Genomic DNA, 16,514 nt, shown 5'->3' with positions numbered 1-16,514 from the left:
AGTACTGAAAGCAAACACTCAAAGAAAGGCAACATGAGAGAAATATTAAAATAAAAAACATTAATGAAAATAAAAAGCCAAAAAAATTTAGATATAAAGCATGCAATAGAAAAAAGGCAGAAAGGAAAAAAGGCAGGGATACACTGATCAAAAGTCAATTCCTGACAAACAGTAGATTACTGGGTTTTGAATTAGGGAGGTCATATCTGATCTCGGAGATTGGAATGGTGGACAATCCAGGCATTCAACTGATCACTGGCCTCATTTTACCCTTTGGTTTATGTGTCAGCTGACACACATGCTGGAGCTGAAAGATATAAAGTTTTAGCTAGTTGTATTATGAGGCTGGATTTACTGTATCAATTAGTCAAAAAAAAAAAAAAAAAAATTGATCATAGCCATGTTTGATATTACACATTGATAAAAGTCTTTTCTTCTATTACTTTTGGCTTGACCCTTCTGGGATTGCCACAGCAAATCAAACTCCTCCATCTAACCGTATTCTTTAATAAAATAAGATCAAAAATATAATAAAAAAACACTACTTAGATTGATCCACAGCCCAGATCATTAATAGAAGATACTCTGGTGCCACATGCCAAGAGAAAACAACCTTTAATATTTTTCTCAGAAATATATTAAAAAGCTGTTGAAAAAGATAATTTTCTGTGTAACTTTTGACATTTTTTTTGTGTAACCTCAAAATTTTTTTCCAGTCTTTATTTGACTGAAAATGTTCTCTTAACTCCTATTTACTGAACATTTGAACAGATTACAAACAAAGTCTGAAATCATACTGAACTATATTTCACTTATCCAACATCTCCCTCTCCAAAATTATCAGGCACAAAGTCTGTGTAAATCAACAGAATAGATCAAATTACTCTTATTGTGATAATAAAATGGCTCCCTTTACAAGCAGCTGCAACAAATGTCTGGTGCATTTATAGAAATAAAAATATAAGATAAAGAAAGTTTGACTTTTCAGTTTACAGTCAAAACTGTTGTTTGGCTTGTAGAATGGTATATATATTGGTATATTTCTAACTGTAGTGGTCGGTTGAAAACATTATACATCAACATTTTCTATATTTTGATTAACATCTATATTTTATATAAATGTTAAGATGCATTTATACATTTGGTTCGATTCATACTTTTGTTTCAAGGTCACAATTTGGTATGTCTTAAGTTAAGGAAACAACAACCTGCAATTTGTTTTCACAACTTTACATGTTATTGTGTCAAGATTTATCAGAGACCTCTACGCACACGTGTCTATTTAAAAATAAACAGCTTTGAGTAGTTCATTCAGTTTTTCAACTGTGCATGCACCACAGGGCAGAGATTAATATTTTGGTGTATAGCAGCTCAACATTCAATAGCATAAAGCTCAGTTTATCAGCCTTATGGTCACTAATGGCCCACCAAGCTATTAAGTGTCAGAATCAGACAGAAAGCAGATCAGTGCATCCCTAAAAGAAATCAAAAACAGGTAAGAAATGTGGTGATACAGCATGACACCAACAATGGCAAGCCTCTGAGGCCAGGGAGGAAGGTAAAGATAAAATTGGACAGAGCCATGTGAAAGCCTTGTATGAAAGAAAAACAAACGAAAAAAAAAACACCCATACAATTGGGCTTGTTGTCCGTCACTCCGCTCACGGCGTGCGGAGCTGCCCTGCTTGGGCTGCTGCAGACGGAGTGAGGGTCAGGACTGGGCTGGATGTTCAGGTCGGCGGTGGACTGGATCAGGTGTCAAACAGACAAGAAGATAATTCACATGGAGGACCTGTGTCGTATTGTTTCCTGGCCAGGTAATGGGTCAACCTTGGGGAGCGAGGTGGTCTGAGGAAAGAATGGATCTCACACTGGGACTCAGGAGAATAAGGGGGATTACGGAAAATGTTCAGTGCCTCAAGGGCCCGTTGCTATGGGTTATGGAGTTAGAGATGTCCAGAAAGGCTGAGCGCATCAGGTTGAAGGATTTTTCAGAGAGCAATGACACGTCTTTTGAAGTCATCCCCTTTGTTTCAATCTTTGGAAGGATCTTCAATCTGATGGTCCCTGCAGAATCATGCACATACACATAAAAATAATTAAAAACAAATATTTTTCAAAGTCTAATGCAACATCAAAGAGTTTTCAAAATACAGATTAGGATTAGCAACTCAATGGAAAGATTATTAGTGGCCGAGCAGGAAAAGGAGCAAAGGCAAAGCCTGAGTTACCTGATTTGAACTCCTTTTCTTTCCGTAGATAAAAGTTGCTGTAGGAGGAGAAGACGACTGGTATGATGGGTGCCTGGAAAACAAGATTGGATGCAAATAAAGCTGGGAAAACACAGTTTTAGGCCATTTAAAGAAGGCATGGGCAGGACATCCATGTGTAAGATATGTTGCATCATATATTTCTGTTAATGGAATATCTATCAAAGAAGGATTATTTTCAGATAATTCTGCTGTGTTTTCTTTTCAAAAATCTGATTCTTTCAATAAAAAACTTTTTATAGAATTAACTTTTTTTCCCTCATGTAAGCATGTTCCTTTTTGACTTATTTTTAATCAGAGAAAAATGACGACCGTGAATAGAAGAAAAAGTTAGTTATATTTGTGGTTTTCATTAACCTGGGAAATAATTCCTGTTTATGGTCAGATGACAACACAGTTAAATCTTCCCTTAACTAATGTATTGTATCAGCGTCTATGTATTAAAATATCTTTTGATCAGTATATCCTATATAATAAGGGCTGACATTCAGTTTCTTGTACATTCAATTCCTGCAGGCACCTGGCGGGACAACATTCAGACAATGCGTGCTGTGACTAACAGCACTGATGATTGTAGTTGTTTCTAGAAGTCAGCCAGGTGTCACTTCAAATACCAAAGAAAACCAAATAAAAATGTCTACTTAATTCTTTACTTGTAAATGCTACAGATTATTTTTAAGACAAAAAATGCATTTCTTTTTGGCTTTTGATTGGATTTTGTACTACCAATAAAAGCGACATGTGTTTATTTGCTTTTCAAAACAAGACAGAGCCAAAACAGACATTTTTACATCTAAGGCTACAAGCCTTCCATGTCCACATAATCACAGAGCTGAAGATTCAATGGTTGCCAAAAGATCAGTCAGATTTCACAAAAAAAGCTTCTACAGTCTTGCAAAGCTTGAGAAATCGGGAAGAGTTTGCCGCATTCCTTTACTTCAGCATGTTTAATGATGTTGCACAAGTGAACCAACATCCCATTCACACACACACACACACACACACACACACACACACACACACACACACACACACACACACACACACACACACACACACACACACACACACACACACACACAATCTCCATCTCTTCAGTCGCCTCTAATAGAAGCCGAGTTGCCCCCTTGAGACCCTGAGTGGCCCTTCACCAAGGGTTGGCTGAGCCAATCATGGCTCCCCCTGGGGGCTGTCCTGTTTCCTCTCAATCTGGCTGGCTGCAATACAACTCAGCACAACACCAGGGACAGAAATAACCCATCCTCACAGAGATGGTCTCCCGAGTAAAGTGAAGCCAAGAGGGAACACCAAATTGCAGATCAGGGTCTCCTTACCTCAAAGAAATATTACTCTACTGCTTGACGCAAACATGCACACAACTAATGGAAATACTTCTATATGACAGCTAAGAAGTAAGCGGTTATCTTGCCGCTGTAACCCGCAAAGGTGTATTACTCAAAAGCACATGAAAATGAAAGTCTCACAAGTACAAACAATGCCCATCTTTTTCGACAGGGGTGATCCAAGCTGTGGTTTTGAAAAGCATTTGACAAAGGGGCTTGAAATGAAGTATGCCTGATTTGCCACAAGAGAAAGCAAAGAAAAAGCAGCCTGAGACCTCCCACCCAAGCACATAGGGAGAAAACCCATTAACGCACACAGCTGTCAGTTACTTCAAGGTCTATCAGTGTCAAACTGTATCCTGCCTCTAATGATTTAGTAAGAGGAAGGTGAGAAAAAAGAGGGAAGCAAGGGATGGTGTCAAACCATGAAGTTGTGGTTTATACCATGTATGGTTGCTGGCTCCCCCATGTGTTTGGAGTCAGCACAATGTTAACAACTACTTGACACAGTGACTAACTTCTTTGAAAAAGACATTTTTTTTTGTTTTATCTTTTACGAAAAAAATACAGGATAAAAAGTTTGAATAAACATGAGGTTATCTTTTGCCAGAATCTGAGAAAAAATACTCACTTGTGCCTGCACTGCAAGGTGGAAGGCACCTTTCTTGAATGGTAGCAGGTCACCCTTCTGATTTCGTGTTCCCTCTGGGAACACCCACAGGCGAATCTAGAGAAGTCGAGGAAGAACTGTTTCAGTAGCTAATAATAACATGTAAATTATTTATATAGTACTATTACTATTTGCATTTGACAAAAATCAACTCCCTCTGCTCCCTACCTGGTCTTCCAACATGGTTGTAGCAGCGTCTGCCATGACGCTCTTGGCATCACTGGTCTTCTTGCGGTTGATGAAGACAATGCCTCCAAGCCAGCATACGAGACCGACTGTGCCTGCGTAGATCAACTCCTTCTTGGCAATCATGGTGCAGCGGTCTGGTAAAATCTCCATCAGTCCTGTCAGAGAGGATGGGGAGCTCACTCAGCAATATTTTTTGCAATACATACGACATATTTTAAATTCCAACCAAGTTAAATTCATCTTATACTGTTTTCAGAGGCTTTATTCATTCAGTTTCACTAAGAAAATGTTTTAAATACCAAAATAAAAAAGAAGATATGGAGAATACAATACAGCTTTTAACTTACAAAGAAATGCAATTTAGTAATTTGTTTATTTTTCTATGTACGATTTTGTTAATGAGGGGGCTAAATAAATCTAAAATTATCTAAGCTGGATCAATGCTGTACAATTGTAAAAGATAGATGTAGCATTTCAGTGAAGGTTCTGTCAAGACAACAGAAATGGTATTACAGGGACATTTCATCTTGAAGTGAAAGAGCTTAAACTCTCAACTGTCTCATCACACAAGGATGTGCAGCTGTTAACTACTTGGTGTACGTGTTGGCATGGCAACATGATTGGTACCTCGGTGTCACACTGGGTTTCAGCAGTACCAATTAGATGTTGCAACCCTACCCTTATAATCAGCCTGATAATCAGCGCTAGAAGGAATTTCTTTGAGATACTCTTGGGGAGATAACACCTCTGATAAATAGTAATTCTCAGGATTGACTCTGAATCACTATGAAAAACCTATCAGGTTATCAGGTAGACTGAGAAACACCTGGACAATCACCTACCTCCTTGGCAACATATACAGTATGTTTGCTACCTGTACATTTATCGTTTATCGCCACTGCTTTCAGGGCAGCGGAACACAGCTGCTTAGTGATTTGGGGAACTCTGTATCCAATGTAGATAGCGACTTATTTCATTAATTGGGGCTACTTATTCCACTGATTGCTTTTTTTTCCCAAATGGTAGCTTTTACTACATGGTTAATATTTGCCATACATTGGCTGTTGCATTGCATTCATGCTAATGTATTTGTGCAAGATGCATTTTATTCCAAATAAAAATCATGCGGCTATCCTGCACTGACATTACATGAGCGATTAAAGCAACCACAATGCTAGAATTACATTTCAGGTGTCATATGACACAAAAGAGGCTTGAAATGCAAGAATGAATATGGCTGAAAATGCTGACTAGCATGTCATGGACAAATCAACAACAGGGGATACTAAGTTATATCTATCCATATTATGTGAGATGACATATCCCAGAACCACACCGATAGTTTGTTTTCGTGCAACATTGTGTTTGTATTGTCATGGAAATAAAGTGGCGTGTAATTTTTCATATGCTTATACAGCCGTTGAGTGACACGTTGGACATAGGTGGTTTTGAAACATGAGCCTCTCCTTGTGGTTTTGTGGTTGTGGGGATGGTAAAGTTTATAAAGTTACACCTGAGAAGCCTAAACTGACAAGACCAACCTCACGTTCTCTGAAGCATTTATTCTCCATCTCTCTCCAACCCATTATTTTTGATTATTCCAGATATAAACATGGAAAACTTCCATTGTGCTAAATCTCTTTGGGAGAGGAGGTAAGAGAGCATGAACATTGCTTTCACTCACCAACTCATTCCCAGCTCAGAATTGTGAATTTTGAATTGTATTCTTAATAACAATATTTATCAGAATATGGAAACACCTAGCACCAAACCCATGTCCAGATTCTAGTCAGATAGGAGTAAAAATCGAATGACGAGGTTGTGGGAGAACAACCAGAGTCAGAGATGGAGGTAAGCACCGGAGAGTTAATGTTCTCAATTGTCCTCTCTCTGTTTTGCACGTTCAGCTGGCCTGTAGCATGAGCATCATATATTTCATTCAGTCAGAATAAAGTAATCTGATCCATACTTTACGGTACTACCAAAGCCAAAACATACAAAATAAATTGTCTACAAAGTAATGATCTTCCTGGAGATGACATCCACCATGTATCTGGGTCAAAAGGAGTGAAAATAAATTATGCTGTGAATAGTACAATAGTACAGTTGAGATGCAGAGCATATTTCAGAAACTTTTATATTCTTTGCATCTCAGCTGACAGATGAGCTCAGCGTGTCTTTTCTTCTGACAAAAATTTATAAAGAACAACTAATTAATTATACAGACTAGGTCGAGTCTTTGGTGCTTTTAATATCTCTCCATGGGATTGCCACAGATTTCATCATTATTGCTCAATGACTAAGAACATATTTTTACAGATATAATCAATGCATTTGGTAATCATTAAGTGTAGCCCAGGATACACGGCTCAGAATGTTATAAATCACATACCTACACGTGGTCCAGACCAGCACTCAAAGTAATCTAACCGACTGTACCCACAAATCATGTTAACGGACCAAAACAAAATTAATCAATAGCAAATTTAGCTAATTAAAAACTACATTCATGCTTGAAATTACATTAGAGATGTGGTTACATTTTACTCACTGCTGGTGCTTCTGTCTCTAAGTTCTCTGAAATTATAATGGATGTGACCCAGAAATATCCTAGGATCCCTGAAACAATGTCTAGATGAAAGTCCGGAGAGCACTGAGACAAAGTAAAATCTTTTTTTTTTATCATTTATTACGTAAATGAATCAACACAATGGTGCAATGAGAAAGGCTCCCTGTATCAGCCATTCTACGTTGGGCTCGGGTTTATCATCAGGGGATAAAGTGAACAGACGTTTCAAGGTTGGCAATTATATTAAGTATAAATATGAAAGTTTTGCCTTTCCAGGGTTGCACAAACACAAACTGTTGCTCCTCTACACAGTCCTAACAGAGTAGGAGCAGTGCAGGGGAATGAGGAGGACAAGTACTGCATAAAATAAATACACAATACTTATTCTGGTTTCCTTTCAGATACACTGTAGTCCAGATCCAACAACAACAAAGGGCAACTAAAACCTATGTGTGAGGTTTAGGTGTGTATCTAGTATAGAAGATGTTACTCTGCATGCTGCACACAACTCACCCAAAACATCGAGGGAGCTCTGGTGGTTGGAGATGATGACATAGGGTCCCTCTGTCTGCAGATGCTCCCAACCACTGACTTCAAATCGAAGTCCTAGAAAATACTTCACATGTCGAACCAGGGACCGAATAATCCTGAGGGAGGAAAACATTGAATTAACTTTTTCTACAAGTGCATTTCACTCTTTACTGGTAGATGAATGCGGCTAGATTAAAATTTTGAATGTAGCCAGGGCAGTATTGGATGACAAAGAAGATTTCTACATATTTAGTTGGGTAGAAATTTAAGCACTCATTTGGTTTATGTTAGCCTGGTATTTTTCAAAAGTGTTACTAATGTTTTTCCAACGATGACGTAAAAAAATATGGTTTAGACCATCAAAGAATAAAAGACTTTGGCAAAACTATCTGAGAGAAATATCACCAAAACCTGTCTTTGTTCCTTGGTTAATTAAATCACTGCCTTGGGCAAAAACAACGCTCCAGTAAGCTCCAAGTTAGAATGCCCTACCATCTGCCCATTTCACCTTTGAAGCTGACTGAGATTAAGTAAACAAAACTAATGACACATAATATTCATATAAGACAAAAAAATGTAGGACCCATGTGTTAAAGGTAAATGCTGGGATATAGCATCAATGCTTCTGTAGGGAGAAGTAAGAGAGAACGTCTTGGGAATTGCACAAATCACTGACCAGGTTAAAAGCTGCAACACACAAATCACAACTCTGAGGACTCTGAGGACTGGATGTTGTCCGGTCCTCAGAGCTTATGCCAATGTTCTCACCACCATCTTCAACCTCTCCCTCAGCCAGAGCACTATCCCCACCTGCTTCAAGAATACAACCATTGTCCCCGTCCCCAAGAGGAGCCCACCTACCTGCCTGAATGACAACATCCGATCATCATGAAGTGCTTTGAGAGAGTGGTGCTGGCCCACATTCAGAATGACACCCCGGAAACCCTAGCTCCCCTGCAATTCGCATACCGGCCAAACAAACTGAGGTCCCCCTCAGACGCCATAGCTGCCACCATCTACTACTTCCTCTCCCACCTACAAAACAAAGATTCCTACATCAGGATGCTCTTTGTTGACTACAGCTCCACAAATAACATGGTCATACCCCACAAACTCATACACACATGTCCACAAATGTCCACCCTTGGCCTGCACCCCACCTTCTGTGACTTGCTCCTGGACTCTCTGACTGGCAGACCCCAGTTTGTCAGGATAGGCAACAGGACCTCAGCCAGCATCATCATGAACAAGGGCACTCCTCAGGAAAGTGCCCTCAGCCCCATTCTCTACACCCTGTTCGCCCACGACTGTATCGCCTTCCATGAGGACAACGTCATCCTGAAGCTCGCAGACGACAGCACAGTGATAGGACGCATCACCGGTGGAAATGAAATGGCCTACAAGATGGAGGTCGCCAGTCTGGTGAAGTGGTGTGAGGACAACAACCTCACACTCAACACGGACAAGACCAAGGAGATGATTGTGGACATGAGGAAGCGGAGGAGACCTCATCAGCCACTGTTCCTCCAAGGTCTTGAGGTTGAGAGGGTGAGCAACTTCAAATACCTGGGTGTCCACATAAGCGAGGACCTCACGTGGTCCCTCGACACCACGCAGATGGTCAGCAGGGCTCAACAGCTGAGGGGGTTTAGCATTTTGCCTCAGCAACTTCTAAAGCTGCATTGTTGAACTGAATTTATGTTGCATGTAAACAAAATCTATTCGAACATTGGGTTTTATTGGGCAGTGGCTTATTACAAATTCCATGTATGAGACTGACATTTTGCCGCAAACTGTTCATGTAATAATAGGAAGTCAAAGATGAGATTTCTGGGAAAAAAAAAAAAAAATTGGTTCAACCATTTTTCCTCTTTCACCAAGGATACACCTAAGGAAGAGACAGATTGCTAATAGGGAAGGATAAAATTTGTAAAATATGAATAGCTTTGTTATAGACAAAATGTCAGGTCAATATTGTTTCTTCTGAAGTCATGGAATTTTTTAGATAAAGAAGGACCGAATTTTGTAGGGTATCCAAAATTTGAGTAAAATAAATAGTAATAGATGATAGCTTGCCTACAGCCATATTTGTGCTTTTGTGACTATAGGGGTCTGACTGGCTCAGACTCTTAGAGAACCTAAAACACAACATCGAAAAAGGGAGAAAATAGACTCTTAACACTCTGACCTCTTGCCACAAGTTTGTAACAAGAGCTGACAGCTTGAAGAAGTTAAGGATGACAGTGCTTAACTGCATCATCGGGAAACTGTTGACATCTTCAGTTTTAGTAAGCTCCAGAATACCATATGAATTATAAAGTGTTCCATGATTAACTGTTGTTCCTCTTTATTTTTCTCCTTTTTCCTCCCCATCAGCTTCTTGAATGACCTTCTCTCTCAGGAGGGAACAGCAGAGTCATTGCCCAACTTCAATTCAGGTCAGAGAAATTCTCATGTAACTGCCTCATGAACTTTTCCTCATCAAGGAATTCCATATCTTTTTATTTCCAGGCATAATGCATTAATTTTAACAGCAAAGGCAGGGACAAATTTTTGAGTTGCCAAAATGAAGGTGAATTCCTTTCCAAATTTTTTAGTCTTAACAACTGGACTTGGATGAGAGGTGAAACATCTTCAAATAAAGACATTTGAGAGGCTTCTTCAGTTCCAATGACCTATGAGCAGTTTCCAAATGCAGGTTTTTGGGCATGTCTAGGTAATGGTGGCTTGTTGTGTAAATGGAGTTGATCTGCAGAAGCTAGGTGTAAAGGGGGCTCTTGTGATAATGGGGTGTCGTTCATTGGAACAAAAGAGCAACAGTTGCCAAGACAAGAAGATTTTGACAAGAAAACTCGATGTCAAAAACTGAAACTCCTCAATTCTTTGAAAAGGGATTATGGAATTTTTCCAACCAACCAAAAGGTTGGATTAAATAGAAGTTGAACATAAACTAATTAACTCACCTCAGTTCTAAACTTTACTTCTCTTTCCATAGAAAATATCTTAATAATGATAATGATAAACAAATCTAGTTTAATAGTTATTAAATAATTTAATTCTGATGCAAATACAAAAGCTTGCGTTTCTTTCCCTTTTCACTAACGCTAATCTAACTCAACAACTACCCCATAAAGGCTTCCATCAAGCATATTTGTGCATACAGCATGACTTTCAACAGGAATTCCTTTAAGTTACATATATCTGTTATCATATTACTGCTGGGCTGAAAGACAAGAGGTTCAACATAGTTCAGAAAACAGTGATTATGTAATGACGAGCCAGTATGAAGCAATTGTAAGATAAGTGGAATAGGCACTCCTAGATTTCTTTGACTATAAAGCCAGTCCACTGAGCTTTTACTCCCCATTCAATCTAATGAAATCTCAAAGAAATACAAAGTGCTTGCTCAAAATTGATGAATATAACCTGCTGGCTGCATATATTACACTAGACATTCCAAGTGACCAGGCTTTCAGTGTGGTCATTGGACGGACACGGACACGGACACGGACACGCACACACACACGGACACACACACGGACACACACACACACACACACACACACACACACACACACACACACACACACACACACACACACACACACACACACACACACACACACGTATGATTTTAGCAAACTATCAATAGAAAATAGAAGAGGACATCTTTCATTCCTTAACATCTTTGACAAAAAAGGCACATTGCTCGATGGTTGTGTTTCATTTAGGGATACCACAATCTCATCTGTAGGGTCTGTTCATTTACTCTGGGCAGCACTCTACTGAGCTAATCAATAGTGAGGGAACAGGATCATAGATTCTCTTATGCACAATGACACGAAGGATTACATTTTCTGGCGTAAAAGTGTATTAGTACATAAATTATGATAAAATGGCTTGCAGTAATGAAGAATGTAGAGGTGGGCTGACAGTTGCTCACTGGTAGGCTGAAAATGTTCAGAAGTGGCATCGTGACTTTAGCCAAGAAGTAGAACGGATGTGGGAAAATTTAGATTAGGAGCTCTCATTTCACACATCTGGATCGAACATTTATCGTAGCAGCAGTTGAACATTTACAGTGTTTGATATCTTCACTGTCCAAGCAAAAGTGCCCAATCATCATCCTGCACAGGCAACATTCCTCGCAAGTGAAAACTGTACAATGACAGTCAGCCCTCTTGAGCAAATAAGGGACGTCTCAGCAAGGAAAAAACTGTGGAGTGTGTCAGAGTGCTGACAGTTGCTCATGCCACTGAAGTCATCATAAGCATTGTTGTCTTTGATTTTGTTCAGAATATGACTTTTGTATTGACATTATATTTCCTATAAATAAGGTCCAGGAGCAGCTCAAAACTATATTATCTAAAAAGAGTTCAAGGTGCGACTGTGGTTGATATCTACTAAGTTTTTCAAGTTGACAATTATTAATAAAAGAAAATTGCCCACTTACAAATTAATTACAAATATTCTCTGAGAACCTACCATTTTAAGAGAAGTCTCAATATGGCCTCATGTTTCAGGTATAAAAACCATTTAGCTGGTTGAAATAAGTGAAGAGGAGTTGTGTTTTTACCGTCTTCAAAGCTTCCCTTCTATTTCACATAAAGTGCACGCTTATTTAGCGACATGACCTGAAAATGCAGGCCTCAAGAATATCACTTTACAGGACATGGATGGTTGTGTAGAGGGGTTCACATTTCGTAATCTTCACTTCCTGGCCACTGGCAAATGGCTGGTCGGAATGGTGGGTTCAACTAGCAGATAAGCTACAATGATTCCATTTAACCACAGCTGTGCCTCGTGCAGCTGGAAGACTAATGTAGTTCACATTTCTAATTGAATGGTGAGCATAACAGATGTGGTTTCTTCAGGTTAGAGGTGAGAAAAGCCCAGTCACAGTTACTCATTAAACTAATTTATTTAATATATATTAATTTATATAACAGTAGTACATAAGACTCCATGCATTTAAATACAGAACAGGGCCAAACGAGGCTCTAATGAAACAGAGCTTTAGGCAGGGCCATTTTAAATCTAATTTTAGGTTGTTTTAAAAGTCCCATAGCACAAGATTTGAACGAGGATCATGGCTGTGTAGTCAGCTATGAAGCGAACAGTCCAGGAATTCGGGCCTTTCGTCCCCATTTGACAGAAAAACAACTGTAACAGACAGTTCTCGCCACAATAAATCACAGACGTATTTTGTGGAAACGCTGAAAGGACAGCTCATAAGGCATTCATCCAAATCTTCTCTCTTCCTACATGAGGTCTGACCCCAATTGAGTCACTTTGTTACATTCAACAGGTCCAGATAACCTTTGATTTGACAGAAGAGTGCACAGCTGCAACTTGACACCAACAACACAGCTAGAGCTAACTTGACTGTGACAGTTATTCCTGGGACAGCATGGTCTTCTGTTGTCAGTGACAGGGCTGACGTCAGCAGATCATGGGTGGTTCAAACTACCAAGGGCCTCATAACTATTCAGCAACCTAACTCTAATTGAGGGGACTACTCCATCTGGCATATATGCCTTGAAGGTAATCACTGGAATGCCGTTGTTTGTGTTGATCCACGTATTCTCACTGTCAAACGTTAACCTACTGTGTGTAAAGCCGCTGCGATTGTAAGCAATGTTTACAATGTCACAAGTAAGCTCTCAGTTGACCTGTTAACTATTGGTATCTATTTTATGTGTGTATGCCTCAGTCATGCATGTAGGGTTTGGCGATGTCGGGAAAAGAGAATAAAAATCTGAGGTCATTTCCTCCTGCCTTTATAAACCGCAGCAGCTGCTTGAGTATGGGTTTCAAACATGATGGATAAAACAAATCTTTGTTCATCAAATTGGTTCATTGTTGTGATTGGAACTGTGATGAATCAATTGTGGTTCCACCTGATGTTTCCAGCTACACTTAAAAGTGAAGGACCCATGACTTTCTATTCCCTTTACAGCACTGATTTAGACAGCAAACCTAAAATAAGAAGATTCACAATGCAATACCACTATTTATCAACACATATGCTGTCATACATTAATGTCAAACGAGTGAACAGAACATGTGAATTATACCTTTCAGATGATATTCAACACTACATGTCCAGAAACTGACTACAAGACTTGAATCAAGCTCCTATTTAAACACTTTTAAACACACAACCTACCATTACAATAATCACAAAAAGGGTTATCGTGTTGGACCTATATTGCTTTGGCCTTATATAATTTTTCATCGCATAACGATTAGATTGTAGGTTCACTGATGTCATTTTTTAAACTACCCTTATACATGCATAAGTCAACAAATGCTTGTTTTGTGTTCAACTTAACGTCTTATATCATGCTAGCCACAATCGGACGTTTGACTGGTGGGAAGACAGCCAACATTTCTATTCATAAATTCTATCAATGTTACTTACCGTTATCTGACGGTACCGATTTTGTAGTAATATCTCAGTTCGTTAACCAAACAATAAGCGCCGTTACGTTATATGTTAATGCTGTCACTGTTGCTAATATTATCATGTACTCATTTCCAATGACTTGAGGGGGGCTGTTAGCAGTGTGCCCATAAATCCAATATTTTTTTAAGAGAGTGGTTTTCTTGATAGGTAAAATGGTGTGTTGGAGACTTTTTACTTTGCAGTGCTGTGACAATAATGCGACTGTACGCTGTCATTATATCAGTAATGTTAGCTTTACAACCCTCGTCTGAATGTGTTAATCAAAAACGACTGCAACTAGCCGTCGGCTAGCATGCTAACGTCAGCTAGCTGTCAGAATGTACTGCAAGCGACATTTATTATGCAAACAAACCCACCTCATATTCTCAATGTCTCTGCCTCCGCTTTTCAGTATGCACAGAGGAATAGCGAGAAGGGCCAGGAGCATCATCCACGCCACGTAAAAACACTTTTTGAAATAAAAAACGAAAGTGCTGCTGGTCCACATCAGGAAAGGGATCATCAGCAGCGGGATCATCCAGAGAACATCCATAGCGAAGCTCACAGCGACAACACACGCGGTTGGATGAAAACGCCGCCACAAACGCCCAGATCGGTTACAGTGCGAGAGGAAAACGGGGAACCAGGACCGAGAAGAACATCACACGGTCAGGGATATCCTATCAGGGCACCGCCGCGAGGGGAAAGCTCGTTTGTGGCTGCCCCACCACGTACCGTTGCTCATCTGTTGCTAAATGGCATCATGAGGTGGAGTCATGTCGTCATCGCTTTTTCTCTGTTTCCGGGTGCAGGAGGTCCTCTGCCTCTGTGACTGCAAGCAAACGCCAAGTAAGAATGTGTTTCACTGAGATCACTTCATGTGTATATTTAATCTCGTAAATTATCCAGATTTCAATGGATTTTAACACCTGCAGCCTCAGCATTGCAGGACTTTAGTATCATGCTTGACTGGAAGCCCTTTCAATGTTAAAATAATTTAAAAAATAAAAAAGCAAAACAAAATATAGTCTCCTTACCCTAAAGCAAGATCTGTAGGTGCCAAGTTGTCTTCCTCTGTTTGATTTTAAACTTCACATACGGGTACAGGAGAAGTAGTCATTGGAAACCAAAAACGTGTATGTCTACAGCAAGCCTATTTATGACAAGACATCTGTCTTAAACAGATCATCTGTACAAAACATTTAAAAATAAATGAATATGAAATCCAGATTTGAGTTTGATATAATAGGCCTAGGTGGACTCATTCTGTCTATCCCTAGAGTGACACCGGTTTGAGTCAACAGAACCATGTGAATAATTGGATTAGCAGTGATAATCCAATCCTAGGCCATAATCTGACACTGACTGGTAGCCTTGATCGTAAAGTTTTGACCTGGCAGAAGAGCACCATACAATCTGATTTAGAAGCTTAGGACAAATTGGTCATTAATCCTGATTTGATGATAGTGATCCTAATCAGTGAAACTTGGCATGAGCCATTCAGAAGTGATGTGTATCACCATGTTGGTCTGCAACAGGCTGAAAACTGTCAGTTTACATCGTTGGAACATGCAATTTATTCTTTCAACACCAACAACCAGATAGTTCCCTTGCCTAGATAGGGAAGTTATATTTAATGTTGGTTGGCAGGCTATACCTCTTTTCAAACTGATCTCTTTTCTTTCTATGTAACCGAGGTTCGGTTGACTTGAATGGCTCTGCAACCGAAAAGCTAAATCCATCTTTACAAAGACCCCAGAAATTCTGTATGTGTAAGCTTGCTAATACTCTAGAGCTAAAAGTTGAGATGTGAAATACTTTTCCCATTTTACGATTGATTTAATAGTCTTTCAGTGTTGATTTAATAGCCTTTCAGTGTTGGTTGTCTTTACAAAAGGAAATGTGTCCTAATTTTTAAGTTTAAAGTAATGCAATCAATAACACATTCATGAGTAATTAGAGAAATGAATGCATTTGAAGTATATACTGTAACCTGCGTAACAAAACTATATCAATCTTCGTCTTGTTCTTTTCCTTTCGCCGTTTCCCTTCAGGGGTCGCCACAGCGAATCAACCTTCTCCATCTAACCCGATTCTCTGTATCTCCCTCTCTCACACCAACTACCTTCATATCCTTTCTCACTACGTCTATAAATCTTCTCTTTGATCTTCCTCTAGACCTCCTGTCTGGCAGCTCCACTTCCAGCATCCGTCTACCAAGATATTCACTATCCCCCCTCCGTATATGACCGAACCATCTCAGTTTGGCTTCTCTGACCTTCTCTCCAAACATCTAACATGGGCTGTCCCTTTGATGGACTCAAACCTGATCCTATCCATTCTGGTCACTCCCAAAGGGAACCTCAACATCTTAATCTCTGCAACCTCCAGCTCTGCTTCCTGTCTTTTCGTCATAGTCATTGTTTCTAGACCATACAGCATCACTGGTCTCACTATTGTCTTGTACACATTTCCTTTCATTCTGGTTAATAGC

The 16,514-nt window shown here is 39.5% G+C and overlaps 1 protein-coding gene and 1 long non-coding RNA gene across 2 annotated transcripts; one reads left to right on the top strand and one right to left on the bottom strand.

Annotated features, from left to right (window-relative positions):
* Window positions 1-1,818: 1,818 nt before the first annotated feature.
* agpat2 (1-acylglycerol-3-phosphate O-acyltransferase 2 (lysophosphatidic acid acyltransferase, beta)) lies at window positions 1,819-14,824 on the bottom strand. Its single transcript, XM_086152250.1, has 6 exons — window positions 14,398-14,824; window positions 7,555-7,688; window positions 4,452-4,627; window positions 4,245-4,340; window positions 2,232-2,304; window positions 1,819-2,067 (listed from the first exon to the last, which is right to left on the bottom strand). The coding sequence occupies exons 1-6, from the start codon at window positions 14,571-14,573 to the stop codon at window positions 1,910-1,912; spliced, it is 813 nt and encodes a 270-aa protein (XP_086008376.1). The 5' UTR covers window positions 14,574-14,824; the 3' UTR covers window positions 1,819-1,909.
* LOC147231112 (uncharacterized) lies at window positions 13,016-16,454 on the top strand. The gene is made up of 4 exons (XR_015106594.1): window positions 13,016-13,116; window positions 14,433-14,688; window positions 14,833-14,869; window positions 16,199-16,454. It is a non-coding gene; the product is annotated as an uncharacterized LOC147231112 (long non-coding RNA).
* Window positions 16,455-16,514: the final 60 nt, after the last annotated feature.

The sequence above is a fragment of the Fistularia commersonii genome, chromosome 9, assembly GCF_037954325.1.
Source record: "Fistularia commersonii isolate RoL2024-O1a breed Wild chromosome 9, RoL_Fcom_v1.0, whole genome shotgun sequence".
In the NCBI taxonomy this organism is placed as follows: Eukaryota; Metazoa; Chordata; class Actinopteri; order Syngnathiformes; family Fistulariidae; genus Fistularia; species Fistularia commersonii.
The sequence above is the reverse complement of the archived record's forward strand: the minus strand, read 5'-3'. Positions and strand labels throughout refer to the sequence as shown.